Source organism: Lynx rufus, unplaced genomic scaffold (genome assembly GCF_022079265.1).
Source record: "Lynx rufus isolate CCGP_SWC_20201006 ecotype Redwood Valley unplaced genomic scaffold, mLynRuf1.p SCAF_1, whole genome shotgun sequence".
Lineage (NCBI taxonomy): Eukaryota > Metazoa > Chordata > Mammalia > Carnivora > Felidae > Lynx > Lynx rufus.
Window position 1 is genome coordinate 7,155,553 of NW_025814823.1, and position 16,395 is coordinate 7,171,947.

The following is a 16,395-nucleotide window of genomic DNA, read 5'->3' on the forward strand; positions in this document are numbered from 1 at the left end:
GAAACAGTAACTCCTTTTCATAGCCATCATTGTGAGAGCAAAACTATAGGTTTCCTGCACACATTTCATTTTCTGTTCAGAAATGAGAACAAGTCTGTGGTTATAATTTCTTATAGGTATTAACTGAACCAAAGACCAGGGACAAGTCTGTACTTCAGCTCAGAGAACCAGATAAACCTGATGGGCCAAAAATACTCGTGCCTTTAAGCGATGCTTTCTTGGGGCACCTGTGGCATTCCAGAGGTACTCTCTCAAGTTGTACTTACATTAAGAAGCCACTTTAAGCTAACTCTGAGCTTCCAAGGTCACTCGCCTTAAGTAAAATTAAACTGCTTCGCTAAATAAAAACTTATTTATGGGTCTGCTTAAAAACTATAGGAAGTTTCCTATATGCTATTTCGCACAGTTGCAAAACATCATTGTTTTAAAAATCCTGGCCTACTGGAGGTTGGGTTCAAATGAAAGATCAAACGAGGTAAATACAACTGAGAATGCGGTAAAGTACCACTGTTTTATGCCTACAACTAAGGTGGGACAGTCTCCAAATTCTTCAGCACAGATAAATGACCTAGGAGTATTATAAATCCAGTGAAATATTAAAGAAGCAGCAAAAAGCTCAACATATGGGAATTTAAAATGATTTAGGGAAGTATTCCTGTAAGCTGTAACATAAAAAGAAATGTACTATGCACGTGGCTATCAGAATGTACGATTTACGTTTAATATTCACATACCCAATTCTGTTGTAGACAACCTGGCCAATGGCTAAGTATAGACTTGTCAACCATTGTCTTCATTATGCTTTTTCAATCACATAACCGACTGTTACATTTAAATGAGCAAACCAAGACGAGTCCCACTTTCAAGCAGGACCAAACAAATACAGGTTTTTCTAGAAGATCAAACACTTTTCATCAGTCACCTGGCAGAAGGACCTTCTTACTAAGAAACCATCCCTACTGGCTGAGGAACTGAGACTACAGAGTGACTCTCAAGGTAGCCAAACACACACTTCACATCCCAAACATCTGTATTCGCCGTTCCCAACAGAATAACAGCCCTCATTTAGAGCTTACCAGATGGCAACCATGATCCTCTGAGGGGAGGTGAATGAAAACACACAAACACAACGCCTCACCTTATGTGAGCTGGGTCTGTTGTGGTACAGCGGCTGTGCATGATGCTGGCTGCTACTCTGAGCTCCTGCGTCTCGGACAGGATTACCAGGCTGGGATTTCCCTGGTCTAGCAATTGTTAAATCCACCCTCTCTCCACTAGCCTGGAGAAAACACACATACACAACCACCAGTCATTAATGATGCTTCTCATTTAAAAAATTGAAGGCAGTGTCATTTTCAATACACTCATCATCACTGTGCCGGAGCCTCGCCTGAGTGGTGATGGCAGGCACCTGCTGGTGGGGAGGAAGGGAATTCATCTCAGGAACCAGTATTTTAAGCCTTCTGCAGTTAAAACACCCACATGCAGACCTCTTGGGCAGGCCCTCCCCGACCCTGGAAATACCAAGGAAATAAGCAAGGCGAAGCAGTCAAGCTGCCCATGTTCTGATCTCCCCATGATTTCTTGAAGGGTAACCCCTTCAAGATTGGCCTTGGCATGGAGAGGGAGAGCACAAAGGAAAGGAAAGGAAAGGAAAGCAAAGCAAAGCAAAGCAAAAAGAAAAGAAAAGAAAAGAAAAGAAAAGAAAAGAAAAGAAAAGAGCTGATTCAAAACTGAATCAGAAGGCAGGTGACTTTTGAAATAAATTCCAGGGGCGCCTGGGTGGCGCAGTCGGTTAAGCGTCCGACTTCAGCCAGGTCACGATCTCGCAGTCTGTGAGTTCGAGCCCCGCGTCAGGCTCTGGGCTGATGGCTCAGAGCCTGGAGCCTGTTTCCGATTCTGTGTCTCCCTCTCTCTCTGCCCCTCGCCCGTTCATGCTCTGTCTCTCTCTGTCCCAAAAATAAATAAACGTTGAAATAAATTCCAGGGTGGCTACTTTGAGAGTAATAACCAATGGAACTATGCACAGCTTTGTCTCTGCTTGCTACAGATTTGAGTCAAAAATAGGACATCAGCTCAAACAGTTCTGAAAAGAATAACAAAGGTCCTGTAAAACAAGATTAGTATTTACATACACTGTATACTGTATTATTCATAGTAATTATAGTATTTATATACATCGTATACTGTGTCACACAGATATATATGTCACACACATACACACACACATACATTTAAATGTTACATTCAATTACTTTAGAGGTTCATGACTATCACCTTGAATTTAGAGGTCCATTATTTATATTTATATATGTATATTTCAAACACAGATTCACATCTATTATATTTGTTAAAGCTATTTTTATCTTTGCTTTTAAATGTACAGGCCTGAGCTATGTGATGCTGATTCTTGGTCATGACCACAAGTTCCCAAGTTCACTATTATTCCCATGGGGAAATCTGACAGCCTGCTTTCAAGGGGCTGCGGTGGAAAGCAGGGCCCTCCCCCATCATTATAGTCAGCAATGTTAACAAGTCACTCCATTTTCAGTTATTAAACTGGGAAAATGAGTGATAACCAATTTTAAGGCCCTACTAAAAATCATTTGCTTATTCAAGCATCTCAGTAAACTAAATAGTTTCAGAGGAGTTCTTCAAAAGAACCGAAAGAACAACACTTCACAGGGGGCCAGAGTCTGGAGGCTTGATCTAAAGGATAAATGTCAAAGTAGAATGTTTAGAATCCTGATATTTAAGATTCTGACACTTCAGGTGTGACGAGTGAAATGCCCCTTTGTGATTTCATTTCAATGTACAGAATTGTTTTCTTTACTGTGTAACACTTGCAACCACCGAACACAATCGGTATTTCACCTTTACTGGAAAATGCAAACCCACTAACAGAAACAAATCCTTGATCTTTCTTGATTGCTTGAAAGACAAAATTCTGGGCTTGTGATGGAAGTGGACATACAGGCTTTAAACGATGGACCAACATTTAGGTTTAGGCTACTTTTAAATAGACTGCACACCTAATACCTCAGGGTTTCAAACACAGCAAAAGAATTCTGTTAAAGTCAAGATTTTTAAAAATGCAGGACCTCAAAATGACAATACCTATAATTCACAAATAAGTGGCATGCCTTGTGGCTAGGAGTATGTATTGCGGAAGTTTAGCAAAATCTCTTAAACTTGAAAACAAAAAAAGTCAAAGTCTTTCAATGGGAATGATTAAATACGTTTTAGTATGACATGCCTACTACACAGCTATGTGATGATGAGTCTATTTTCAGGGTAAGAAGTCTACAACCTACTGTGGACATCAAGGGTGGCAAACTCAGAATTTGCAAGATGAGCACATAGGTTGAGTGTCTATGTAAAATGTCCCTATTGATCTGTGGACGCATACATAAAAATGTTTGGAATGATCTTCTCTAAAATATTAATGTTACTATCTTGGGGTCTTCAGATTGAATGTGATTTTAACTTCCTTCTTTATTTTCTGTATTTTGTCTTCATTAGTCTCCTTCTTAGACATGGAGCACATGCTATTTTCATAATCGAAAACAGTAAGATTTATCAGTTTTTCATAAAGAAACAACTTGAGCAACTTCAGTTTTCTACGGTTTGAGGAGAATTATGGCGCAAAATACGACACAACTATCTATGTGGATTATAAAACTCCAAATATCATAAGTTACCAGGAAAAATTTCAAGTGTATTTTCTACCCGTGCACCTATTTTTCTCACGTTTTGGTTAGAAATTTCGTGAGGCCCACCTACTTAGGCATTAGGATATTTGCCTGAAATATACAGTCGACCCAGCTCCTTCCATCTTATGGACCTGACTTCTCACTTCATAAAAGCCCACGCGATTCTCCTGTTTCCTTTAACAAGCCCCATGAGTGTGTGAACCTTCTTCTTCTCCTCCCCTCTCCCCGCCAGCAGTCCCTCCCCTGCCCCCCCAGACAACTCGTGCTCACCGGTGCACCAGCTGGACGGCACCCACAGGGGAAGGTACCACTGCTGCCTCTGATTGGATGACATTTTAAGGCATCCAATTTTTTTTAAACTTCAAGTCTGTGACGGAAGACCCATTCCCAAATCTCCCTCCTACTGCAGTATTTTGGTTCCTGTGTGTGTGTGTTCTTGACGTGACACTGAACCAAACATTTGTGAAAAGGAGTAAATTAGATGGGATTGAAACTTGGGTGTTCTTACCCAGGAGCTTAAATTGTCATTGTTACTTGCTTCTGTGTACTGTACGCATTTCTCAGTGACTATCAACCCGCTTTAATTCCTGATGCCCGATCATATTAATGCTTGGCTTCCTGTATGTAAGAGGGTTTTCTGGTGCTCACTTAAAAAAAATAAACAACAACAACACATTTTTGTGTCACCCTTATCACCGCAGGGGAGACCCACATCGTCAGATGCTATGGCAGCTTGTAGAACCAGAAGATCTGCTCTGGATGACTTTCTACTTTATATGTCTTAATGCTCTTATTGAAAATGTGTTTTTTCTCTAATAATAACTGTCTTTACTTACTTCACAGAGATACTGTAAGAACACAAGTGATGATGTGTTTGAAATGCTTTGAATTCCTTTAAAAAAAGGGCACTATAGAGATGAGTTATTCTTTTTTTTTTTTAATGTTTATTTATTTTTGAGGTGGGGGGGGAGGGATGCGAGGAGGGGCTGAGAGAGAGGGGGACACAGAATCTGAAGCAGGCTCCAGGCTCCGAGCTGTCAGCACAGAGCCCGACGTGGGGCTCAAACCCACGAACCCTGAGATTACGACCTGAGCCAAAATCGGATGCTTAACTGACTGAGCCACCCCGACGCCCCTGGATTAGAGTTACTCTTAATAAAAAAAAGTATTTTCCCCCCATTTGTATGGAGCCTGACACACAGAGGGGGAGTGAGGAGAGCGTGTAAGTCACACTTGGAATCACAGCTCCTTCCAGCTTTACTTTTCTCACCTGTTAAATGTGGACACCTTCATCTGTTGTCTGGGACTGGGGGGAGCCCAGGGAGCAAATGAGAAACCCATGTGAAACTGTAGAGCCTTCACTCTATAAAGAGCCAGGCTACATGTTCGCAGGGATATAGTTTTCTAGAAAGGACTCTATCGGTAAGGAAGTTAAACTAGTGTGCGTTTTGCGTTTTGAAGGATTTAGGGAGCCGTGCTTGATTTCCCCACGAAGCATCAAATATCCCCTGGATTCTCATGCTATGAAAACAAACACTGACATAAGGTAATCAGGGCCCAACAACTGGGATGACCGTCTGGTGTGTACCTGAATGATCTGGGCGGCAAGCTCGGGGGTCCCGTGCTTCAGGTCGTGTCCGTTGATGGCAAGCACTCGGTCGCTGCTGCTCAGCCTTCCGTCCTGCGCGGCCAGCCCCCCCTCCAACAGGTCAAGAATAAACACGCCTGGCTCATCCGTCCTTCGTACGAGTTTAATGCCGAGCTGCTCACCAGAGTCCCGTTTGTGAAGGACCACGGGGAAGACCTCTTCCCGCGGAGAGCTACCGTCAGAGTGGCTGTGTGTTCGGTTCCCGAAGCGCCTCTCTCGCAGCACGGTGAGTTGCAGGGTGCTGCAGGGCTGGGAGAGGACGGCTCTGGCATAGTTGTGGGATACATTGCTGATGTTACAGTTGTTGACCTGGAAGAAAGAATTGGGACCAAAGCGTGACGATCTTTTCTCAACTTGTAGGAATGTTCACATACTGCTTCCCAAAGAAACTAACATTGCGAAAATGATATACAGTCACTGTTCACAAAGAAAGGCACCCCCAAGATGTTTTAAAATACAGTTCCTGGGGTGTGTGGGTGGCTCAGTCAGGTAAGCGTCCGACTCTTGATTGGCTCAGGTCACGATCTCACGGTGTGTGAGTTCCAGCCCCTCGTCGGGCTCTGTGCTGATAGCCTGGAGCCTGCTTGGGATTCTCTGTCTCCCCCTCTCTCAAAAATACATAAACATTAAAAAAATATACACGGTTTCTAAACTTAACTTACAATGACTAGCACCAAGTAGAGAAGAGTAGTTGGGAACACGGGCTTCAATGACAGTCTTGAATTAGAGTCCTTGGTCCTGTCATGTACAAGCCGAATGTCACCAGGCAAATTACAGAACTTCTGTGAGTGTGTTTCCTCTCCAGTGAGATGTGCTCACTATCTCCTTCACACTTCAGAGATCAGGAGGGCAATGTGCGGACAGCAGCAGCATAAGGCAAGTGCTAATGAAATAATACTAGCTCTAATGGGACAGAAATTGAAGTTTTACTGGATTGAATTTGCTTTTCCAAATGAAACACACGTAAGCTACAAAAACGAAACCGAGCGCTATTTTAAGGAAAGTGACACATTCCAGGGTCACAATCCTATTCCAGATCAGTGATTTCTATCTTGTTTTATTTTTTTAAAAGCTTTTTATTTATTTTTGAGAGAGACAGAGCATTAGTGTGGGAGGGCAGAGAGAGAGGGAGAAACAGAACTGGAAGCAGGCTCCAGGCTCCGAGCCGTCAGCACAGAGCCCGACGCGGGGCTCGAACTCACAAACCGCGAGACCATGACCTGAGCCAAAGTCGGAAGCTCAACTGACTGAACCACCCAGGCGCCCCCCTCCTCTTTTTAAAAAATTTTTTTTTCCTAATGTTTATTTGGAGACAGAGAGAGACAGAGCATGAGCAGGGGAGGGGCAGAGAGAGAGGGAGACACGGAATCCAAAGCAGGCTCCAGGCTCCGAGCTGTCAGCACAGAGCCCGACGCGGGGCTCGAAGTCACAAACCCTGAGATCATGACCTGAGCTGGAGTTGGACGCTCAACCGACTGAGCCACCCAGGGGCCCCAGTGATTTCTATTTTAAGGAAGAGCAGGTCAATTATAGTTTCACTCTAAGTCTTTAGCTTAGCCCGCAAGTGTAACATCTAATACAACAAGCATAACTCAGTACTCACAGAACATTTATTAAACTTTAATCTTGAAATGAGGATAGTGAATCATTGGACATGTAGCCTTACAGAGAAAATATACTCAGCTTCAATTATTCACCAGAATATTGTCAGAAGACGGGGTTGGCACCATTCTTGACACTTATCACAGTCAGAATTCCTCTCTTCATCTGTCTGAAACAACCACGAGGGGGAAATCAACACCTATGAGCCTCGGTTATGAGGCAGGCTCCGGGTTAGGTGTTTGTGATCACCCAAACCCTTCAATCTTTTCCACGTGAATCTATGTCACAAAAGGCCCTCCCCACTCCTATCCACCTAGGGTTTATAGTTTTGAGCACTATTAACTTGAATTTTGTTGATTTGGGCCTACTGATACCTTTTAAAATGCAGGCATTAAAGATCATACATGTCACACAGACTTGCTATTCTCTCAAGTTTGCAACATTTGTGCATTTGGTAGCCATGCAAAGCCTTGATTAAAAGGTTGAATAATAGAGGGTCAAGAACAGAACTTCAAGGCAGCTTCTAAAAAGCCAGCCTGAAGTGGATTTGCTAGTCAAATGTAGTTTGTAACAATGTGGTCAACACATGACTATAATCATTTTTCTTCAAAACCAGACGTGAATAAATTGCTGACAATTCAGATCATACTGAAAACACCTACTCTTAATAATGTACTAAAATATATATTATTTTTAATAGTGATATTGATATCATTCATAACAGTATTTTTTCTCCAAACTGCTCAAAATTCTGCACAGCAAATGGCCCTAAAGGTATATGGTTCTCCTTTTCAAAGAAGCTATTTAAGAGAATAACGTGTGTGCGTGTGCGTGTGTGTGTGTGTGTGCGTGTGTGCACGCATGTGCTGGAAAACCAAAGCCACACACTGTTACTGCATATGGTTTGCGGAACTAAAAGCGTAGGCCAGCTAGCTCTTTGGTCTGGAAACAGACCACTGTATCGATTCTAAGGTATTTTCAAATTGGCTCATACTGTACTATTTATGCAGCTTGTACAAAGTGTAAGACGACCAGGTAGTAAAAAAAAATACCAAGTAGCCTTCTTTCCAAGTGTTCACTTTTGAACGATCATAAATACTTCTCCATATTTGGGCAGGTGGTGTGGTTTTACTCAGTGAGTCTAACAAGCCAGTTAAAGGCCAATGAGAAGTCAGGGCCCACAACAGAAGAGACTCTTTGTGGATTCACTAATCAGGTTATTTGCTCATGCTTTTCGTTTCTTTTTTTTCCTTCCTTCCCCTTCCTTCCTTCCTTCCTTCCTTCCTTCCTTCCTTCCTTCCTTCCTTCCTTCCTTCCTTCCCCTCCCTTCCTTCCTTCCTTCCTTCCTTCCCCTCCCTCCTTCCCTCCCTCCCTCCCTCCCTCCCTTCCTTCCTTCCTTCCTTCCTTCCTTCCTTCCTTCCTTCCTTCCTTCCAATATAATCTATTGTCAAATTGGCTAACATACAGCACATACAGTGTGCTCTTGGTTTTGGGGGAAGATTCCCGTGCTTCATCGCTTACATACGTGTATCCATTTGAAATCACTAAACTGGATTTAAGATTGCCATTATTAGAGTTGTTAGTACGTATGCCTCCATAAACAACAATAACGCACTGGAATGTCTACAATGCGGATTTACAGCCTTGAGTTACTTCCCAAAATTACAGCCAATAATTTCAGAGAATTAGATTGTTATTTGAGGTATACAGACTCGGTTGTGTTATTAAACGAATCTCCAGAGCAGAACGGTAAAAAGCCTACAGGTGAAATATATTAGCGAGCAGAACCTGAAAGCTATTTAACCTCAATTACATTCCAAGAAATGCAAATACAAACAAAGCATTTGTTTTTACCTTTAAAATATAGAGAAAGAATGAGAAATGTATAAAAAGGTTAATACGGGCACATTGCTGGCAGCAAAGAACAACATACAAAAATACATGTACACTTAATTATAGCTAGAAAGGCCAGAAGAGGGGAAAAAGAAAGAACACTATGTAAGCTGCAGGAAAGGGCAGTCTGGCTCTCCTGGTCTTGACCGCCAAGGTATCGGAATGCCAGGGGCGATGCACCTGGGGAACCGGCCACGAGATTTCCTCCGTGGAGCAGAGGACCAGGAGCTGGGAAGGAAGGAAGGCAGGTAAGGTGTGCACAGAGCTGTGCCAACCTCATGCCACCAGAGCACTGACATCATAAAATGACAGCAAATACAGTAAGACAGTAAGTAGCTGGCTATGGCAGGATCGGAAAATGGATTTTACATAAGCTGGATTAGTTATGCTTCCTGTATTCTCCTATTCCCTCTTAGGATTTGGCAAAAAACAAAACGCAAGAATTCAGTCTGTGTCAGCCAGGGGAACGGCAAAGAAGGAGGGGTGTGGGGCCCGACTGGTAAAGTGTCAATGATATTTTATAAGACGCAGCATCCAGATGGGAGTGGAAACCGAAGCCAGGAACCCCCAGAAGAGGTCAACCCTCGCTGCTCTGGGAGCCCATTTTGTCTTTTTCCCCATCTGGACGTTGCTTTTCAAGAGCTAAAAATCCTAGCCTTTCTAAGTTTTGCTTTAATAAAGCAGACAGCTATTTCTGATAGGATATCATATCTAAATCCACACTTTTATTGATTCAGCAAGCATTTCCTGGGCACTTATTTTTTTATTATTTATTTATATATATATAAATATATATATATATATATATATATATATATATATATATATATATAATGTCTATTTGTTTTTGAGAAAGAGAGAGAGAGAGAGACAGAGCACGAGGAGGGGAGGAGCAGAGAGAGAGGGAGACACAGAATCTGAAACAGGCTCCAGGATCTGAGCCGTCAGTACAGAGCCCGACGCGGGGCTCAAACTCACGGACCGTGAGATCACGACCTGAGCCGAAGTCGGACACTTAACCGACCGAGCCACCCAGGCGCCCCTCCTGGGCCCTTATTACATGCACAGCATTATGGGTACATATCCACAGATCTGTACCATGTGTACAATCAAGGTGGCTGCAGTCACCAGAGAAAGACAGTACACTGAAATAATTTTCTGTGATTGGTTATGTGTTAAGCGGTGAAGAGAGACGCAAGGAAATGTCAGCGCTTAAAGTAAAAAGAGGTCTGGGGTCGTGCCAGATTTCAGAGCAGGCAGTGGGGAGGCCGGGGTGTTGATTCCACTAGAGTAGATGAGAAGCACTGTGGGGACAGACCGGAGAGGTGGCAGGGAAAATGGAAGTGAGGGGTGGAGACCCACAGACCACGGTGAAGGACTGAACGGTGACACTGAGGAGGCAAAAGTCTTTGAGTTTGGGTTCCCAAGAGGCACCTTTTCTCATTCATGACTACTTCTTCTCTCTCCTATATATCCATTCTTTTAGCTTCAAGTATCATGGACACTTGTATGGGTCATATATCCAGGCCAACGTTCACAGAAGCTCCAGTCCTGTGCAGTAGGATTCTGACCATCTCCACACCCTCAGTGTCAACAAACCCTCTACTACAAGAACGTCTCGTCCCAAGCCAGATCTTCTGCGAGAGTAGCTATTTCTCCTCAAAGAGAAGAGCGGAGAAGCGAGCATCGAGGCCTAGTGGGGAGTCAGGCTGTTTGCTGAGGAGAGCGCATTTGGGAGCCAACAAGAGACCACCCTTTCTGAATTCTATCTTGAGTCCACGGTATAAATTCTAAGTAGCTAGTGCTGCACGGTCTGTCTTTTCTAGATCACAGTAATCAGCGTAGAGAAGGATAAATCAGACAAGGAAGGTAACTGATGGACGGTATAATAGACTAGGGATAAAGCCAATGGGACAAGAGAATTTCAGCAGTGAGGGTGGCCCTGAGATAGCCAAGCATGGAGTCCGAGCCAGGAAGAACCCAGCTGGCCCACAGAGGACAGGCACGGAGTTACCCGCGGGATCGAATTTAAGGTAGGGAGAAAAAAAAAAATACGTTCCACGCGTGCAGGGAAATAGGAAAAATTACAGATAAATTCCGATCTGTTGTGCATATAAGAGCAGTGAAGCTTACCTTTGTAGATTTCAGGCTCCACAGTGTCAGTTTTCTTTTTTTTATTTAAAAAAAAAATTTTTTTTTTCAACGTTTATTTATTTTTGACAGAGAGAGACAGAGCATGAACGGGGGAGGGGCAGAGAGAGAGGGAGACACAGAATCGGAAACAGGCTCCAGGCTCCGAGCCATCAGCCCAGAGCCTGACGCGGGGCTCGAACTCACGGACCGCGAGATCGTGACCTGGCTGAAGTCGGACGCTTAACCGACTGCGCCACCCAGGCGCCCCCACAGTGTCAGTTTTCTAAGCCTGAAATTTATGAATAAGAGCGAAGCGATGCAGGTTCACAAAATAATTAAAATTGATACCTGAAGAATCTGGTCTCCAGCAAGGAGTCTCCCGTCTCTGGCGATTATCCCGTCCCGGTAGACTTCCTGGATGACAATGTTAATCAGTGGGGTTTCATTGCCACCCACAATGCTCATTCCTAACTGAATATAAGGATGAGATCGGTGAATTTCAATCGTGGTAATTTCGCCTTCCGGTAAACTAAGTGGTTGTTGTAAAGCTGCCAGGTTAAAAACGAGAAAGAGAAAAATAGATGGAAAGAAAAACGTTTTATATTTTGATTCTCTTCAGGTAAGTAAGTTATCATCTATCATAAGTGATCACCTTATGTTAATAGATGATTAATGGCGAGGCAGTATTACTGGATAAGAAAAAGAATGACAGAAAACGTCTACACGTTAAGAGGATCAAAACAGTTTCTCTTGGAAAGGTGATCAGTAAATAATCAATAAATAACTGCTATGAATCAGATTACTAGGGATGACACAGTGATCTGATAAAGAAATATACAGACAATGTCGTCTTGTCCTAATTGATCAGAGAAAGTTTGAACCATGAAACAACTATAAACAATGCAAGGCAGTACGTTAAAAAAAAAACAAAAAAACAATTACATCAACCTCTAAGAACAGGAGGGTCTTGAATTGAGCGTTAAGAGATGAAAAATGTGTTATAACCATGGAAGGGAAAATTTGAATTAGTGGCAAAATTTAGAATTTTCCTAAGAGAAAATCATATTTAGACGTAAAGGCATAGGGCCAACCATCAAGATACGCCCAAGATCTTGGACTGCAGGCTTTCTATTTCCTGGTGGGCTATCAAGACAGATCAGGGGCTGCGACCCGAGGACGGCAATAATAAGAAGCACGGCCTTGGAGGCAGATGTGTCCCTGGCCATTTTGTGGCTGTCCGACTTTGACCAATTAATCTTTCAAGACTCAGGCTCCTTCCTCACCATTAAAAGGAAAAAAAAATCTTGGAATAATGGTATAGTTAATCGGTTAATCTATGTAAAGTGCTTGGCACAGAATAAGCACTTAAGTTGAGGTGTCATTTGTGTCGTTCTTGATGCTGTGGATTTCTTAGTCAAGAAGCGACAGCCTTTGAAACACACAAACAGTAAGGAGCATGTTAACGACGAGGGAGACTGTGGGCTACAACAGAAGAGGCGCGGGGAAGGACAAGCGTCCCCGGGGTGAGATTCATGTTCCGTTTCTCACCTGCAAACTGTCGGAATTGTACTTAAAGCGTGAATATGTGGTATGTGAATCATGTCTCAATAAAATTACTTTTTGAAGAGGAAAAACAACACATGTCGGGAACGTAAATAGCGAGGAGTGGGAAGGAAGGAAAGGTCTGATTTGAAAAGACGTGAAAAACGGAAGGAAGTTGAACGGCACATACTGTCAGCAGCCGCGTTCTCCTCGAAGGCGGGGTTGTCCAGGCCAGGCTCCTCGGTCCACGCGGGAAGGGACGCTGGCATCCAGTTCCGCTCGGTAGGCGCCGTGCCTGACCCTGAGCAGTCCGCCTCGGGGGATAAAGTACCTGGAGGGCCTATTGTAGTGGGTCCGTTCTCACTCTCAGTCTCTGTCTGAGTTCTACCAGTTTTCCTCCTCTCTAGGGCAAGTCTCCGATGAGCAGCTCCAGGACATCTAGAAAGAGAGCAACAGGTGGTTCCCAGACGATTCGAAAGGACAAAAGTGATCCACAGCTGGTGCCACAGCAACAGAAGAGCGATGGCTTCTTTGCAAAACTTACTTCGACGTCATCCGCAAGCGGTATGTGATTCTGGTGTTAATCTCTGTGCAAACGAAGTCCTTACCGCTCCACACAGCAAATTTAAAAGAAGGCACTGGCGCAAACCCCGGTTCCGTGTGTATCTCAAAAGAACACTTCAGCAAAGAAACCGCATTCAGATATACACGGGTACCAGAAATACGTACCCCAGTATGGTTGGCACTAAGCTGCAAATATTATTCTGCAACTCTGATCACAGGACCCTTTCCCGCAGCTTAAATGGCCTAACCACAGGGCAGAAACAGCAATCCTCTTCCGCAATGTGCCCTGGCACCCCGACGGGGACCCTGAGAGGCACTCCGCCTCTCCACCGTCACGGCCAACGTCACACCCTCACTTACTGGCAAAGGCCTGACAACTTTTGACGGACACGGAAGGAGAGGAAAACATGTCTGGCTCTTAAACTTAGAACAACGATAGTGGCATCACAGATATCCTAAGTGGGCTGAAGAGTAGACGCCAAGCGCTTGGGAAACTTGCACAGGCACCAAGAAATGAGAACGGTTGTCTTCCTTGTTTTTGCTTAGGGAAGCAAACAAAGAGGGCAGCCAGATGCTTGTTTAAACACTGAAATATGGTCTCTAGATACGGACATCAGAACGCCAGTTCTTGGGCATCTGACATCCTGACCGGACAAAGTGACTAATAATGGCCAGTCTGGAAGAGCAGGAGAAAAGAGGATGGAGAGCCAGACACATGCCCCTGGCCCCTAACACGGCTCCACGGACACCGCTGAGGCTGCATGTGGTGCACGCGGTGGCTGGTGGTCTTACGACGAGGGCGACAGACTTCGTTCAGTGACGGTATTTTTAAAAACCTAAAATTTCAACAAAACTCAAATACTGGGTTAAATTCAACTAAAACTGAAAGCTACCTCTTAACTGTAAAAGCAATACATTTCTCCTCACACATGAAAGAGAAGTCGTAGGTTTCCAAGTTCTTGAAAAGGACCTTTACAGAGTTTCTTCCTTCACCTTTCATTACGTGCTTTCTCTTCACCTGTGTTAAACTGATAAGAACAGATACTGCCCTTGACCTTAGCCAAAAGGCCGAGAAGCGATTCTCTTCACCTTTGTTAAGGAAGGGGACAACGGATTTTCCCTTCTGCGTTGTTGTGCAGCACTCCAGAAGACGATCCTGCAAGGGCCTGATGAAACGTCTGGAAAACTCTATCACTGAGAAAAAGGACTGTTGTCAAGTAAGCAAGTTTAATGAGGAATGCCTTTTAAAAATATTTCATTCACTAAAAAAAAAACCAAAAACCTGAGACCGTAAGACACACTTGAGACTAAAAATGCATGTAAAGATTGAATTCCCCGAATATAAATCACGCGTTGCAACCTACATGGGCGACAGCTGCTTTTCAACGGGGGAAGTGGACGAGGCACAGGAAGCAGGAAGGAAGCACAAGCAGAAGGTGCGTGGCTGGGAAAGAGCCTGGCTGATGGTTAGAAAACCCTGCCCACCAAGTAACTGAAGCCTCTCTTGTCTTGTGCAAGAATAAATTTAAATAAGGAACACTGGAAGTGTTCAAGAGGTAAAGACAGGTCCACCCACATCCCAGTCGGTCAGTAACTGGCTAAGAGGGCTAGCACTCACAGGGCTTGCAGGGGAAAGAGGAGAGGGAGAGACCATTCAAAAGCTGTGCTCCTCACTGGAGGGCTGAGGGCAGGGGGCGGAGAGCTCCCGGCGGCGGCGTCTGGGCTGGGGCGGGAATTGACAGCACACTGTCCCCGGCAGGAACTTCAAGGCTGCAAACTTTCCAGCCTTGAAAGGGGCCCTGGTGTGGTCTGTGAGGCCTAAGAAACCAGTCAACGACTCACAGTATGAGGACTCTGACTGCAGTGACCGATCTTGTTCTTACAACTGCACCTTTGGGTAAGAAGCCCAGAACACCACCAAAGGAGTCAAAACTAGAAACACCAAAACCTCCAGAAAGGGGCTCCCGAAAGAAGACATCCACCACAAGAGGAAACCCCCGCAAAAGGCTGGCTTTAGACGACGCGCTCTGCCGGAGAGACTGGGAGCCACACTGGCCCTGTCGGTGAAGGAACTCAGTCGGTGAAGGAACAGTTGATATGGAGGCGGCTCAAGGTAAAGGCAGAGAAAAACGTGGCAACGGCGAAATGGAAACCGGGGCTAAGTCTCCCCGTATCTCCAAATGCCGTGTAGCCGGTGATGATTCAGATCTGGGAAAGACGACCGAGGGAGAGGATTTTCGGGTGTTCCGGGGAGAAGAAGAGCAGCGTGGGAAGTTGTAGCACAAGAGACAAGGGTACGCAGTGATGGGGGCAGCGCTAAGGACTCTGGACTGGACAAGGGAGTCTGAGGACGATTCTGATTGCAGGGACAGGGAGGGTAGGGCGGAGATTTCCCGATGGGAAAGGTAAAGTTCAAGAAATTAAAAAAAAAAAAAAAAAAAGGAGAAGAAACCTAAATCCAAGCGCAATGTTCTGGAGGCTGCCAGGAAAACATAACAAATACGCAGCCCGTCAACTGGAAGCGAAAAACCTAGGTGGGTCCCACCAGCGGTGGGCAGACGGAGTAGCAGCAGCAGGGGCCCAGGGGCACGAGTGTCCGCTAAGTGTCCAAATCAGTCCCCATGTTGGCTTGTCCAGAGCAGCGGGAGTTAAACCTCTGCACCCAAATGGTGCTCGTAGCCAAGTGTGGTCGTAAAGGAACGTTTGATTAAGAGAATCAGTGTTTAAAGTGTTTATGTGTGATGCGTGTTTCTATTTAAGGAAGGTACTAGGGGCGCCTGGGTGGCTCAGTCGGTTAAGCGTCCCGACTTCAGCTCAGGTCATGATCTCATGGTTTCATGGTTCCTGAGTTCGAGCCCCACGTCGGGCTCTGTGCCGACAGCTCGGAGCCTGGAGCCTCCCCCACTCGTGCTCTGTCTCTGTCTCTCAAAATTGAATACATGTTAAAAAAAATTTTTTAAAAAGGAAGGTATTAGAATATATAAAGGAATCCTTTAACATCATATAAATTTTCTTCACCCATTCTGTGCTGATGCTCTTTGAAGCTATTTAGGGCTTTGCTAAGAGGTTTATTTTCAAGAACTATCTGTAATGTCATTTCCTGCTGAAGAACATGTTCTGTTTTTCTTACATATAATAAGTCATCGCCATTAAGTGGCTGTCAGTTGGACATGGAGGACATCCACATTACAGGCCGTTTTTTCTAGTAACACGATGTTCCTTTTTAGCTTTGTCTGATTTATGGCCCCTTACCACCTAAACTGTTCAGAGTTTGCCTGGCAAAAGGAAATATTCCCAGTT

The 16,395-nt window shown here is 44.4% G+C and overlaps 1 protein-coding gene and 1 pseudogene across 2 annotated transcripts in view; both read right to left on the reverse strand.

The window, feature by feature from the left end:
• LNX2 (ligand of numb-protein X 2) overlaps positions 1 to 16,395 on the reverse strand; it is an 87,723-nt gene that overhangs the window by 19,320 nt on the left and 52,008 nt on the right. For both annotated transcript variants that reach the window (XM_047078121.1, XM_047078111.1), the window contains exons 3-6: positions 12,722 to 12,969; positions 11,338 to 11,537; positions 5,302 to 5,670; positions 1,139 to 1,279 (exon numbers count right to left, since the gene is read on the reverse strand). In XM_047078121.1, the coding sequence (XP_046934077.1) occupies positions 1,139 to 1,279; positions 5,302 to 5,670; positions 11,338 to 11,537; positions 12,722 to 12,969 (958 nt within the window). The remainder of the gene's footprint in view (positions 1 to 1,138; positions 1,280 to 5,301; positions 5,671 to 11,337; positions 11,538 to 12,721; positions 12,970 to 16,395) is intronic.
• On the reverse strand, positions 13,962 to 14,175 carry LOC124523759 (uncharacterized; annotated as a pseudogene).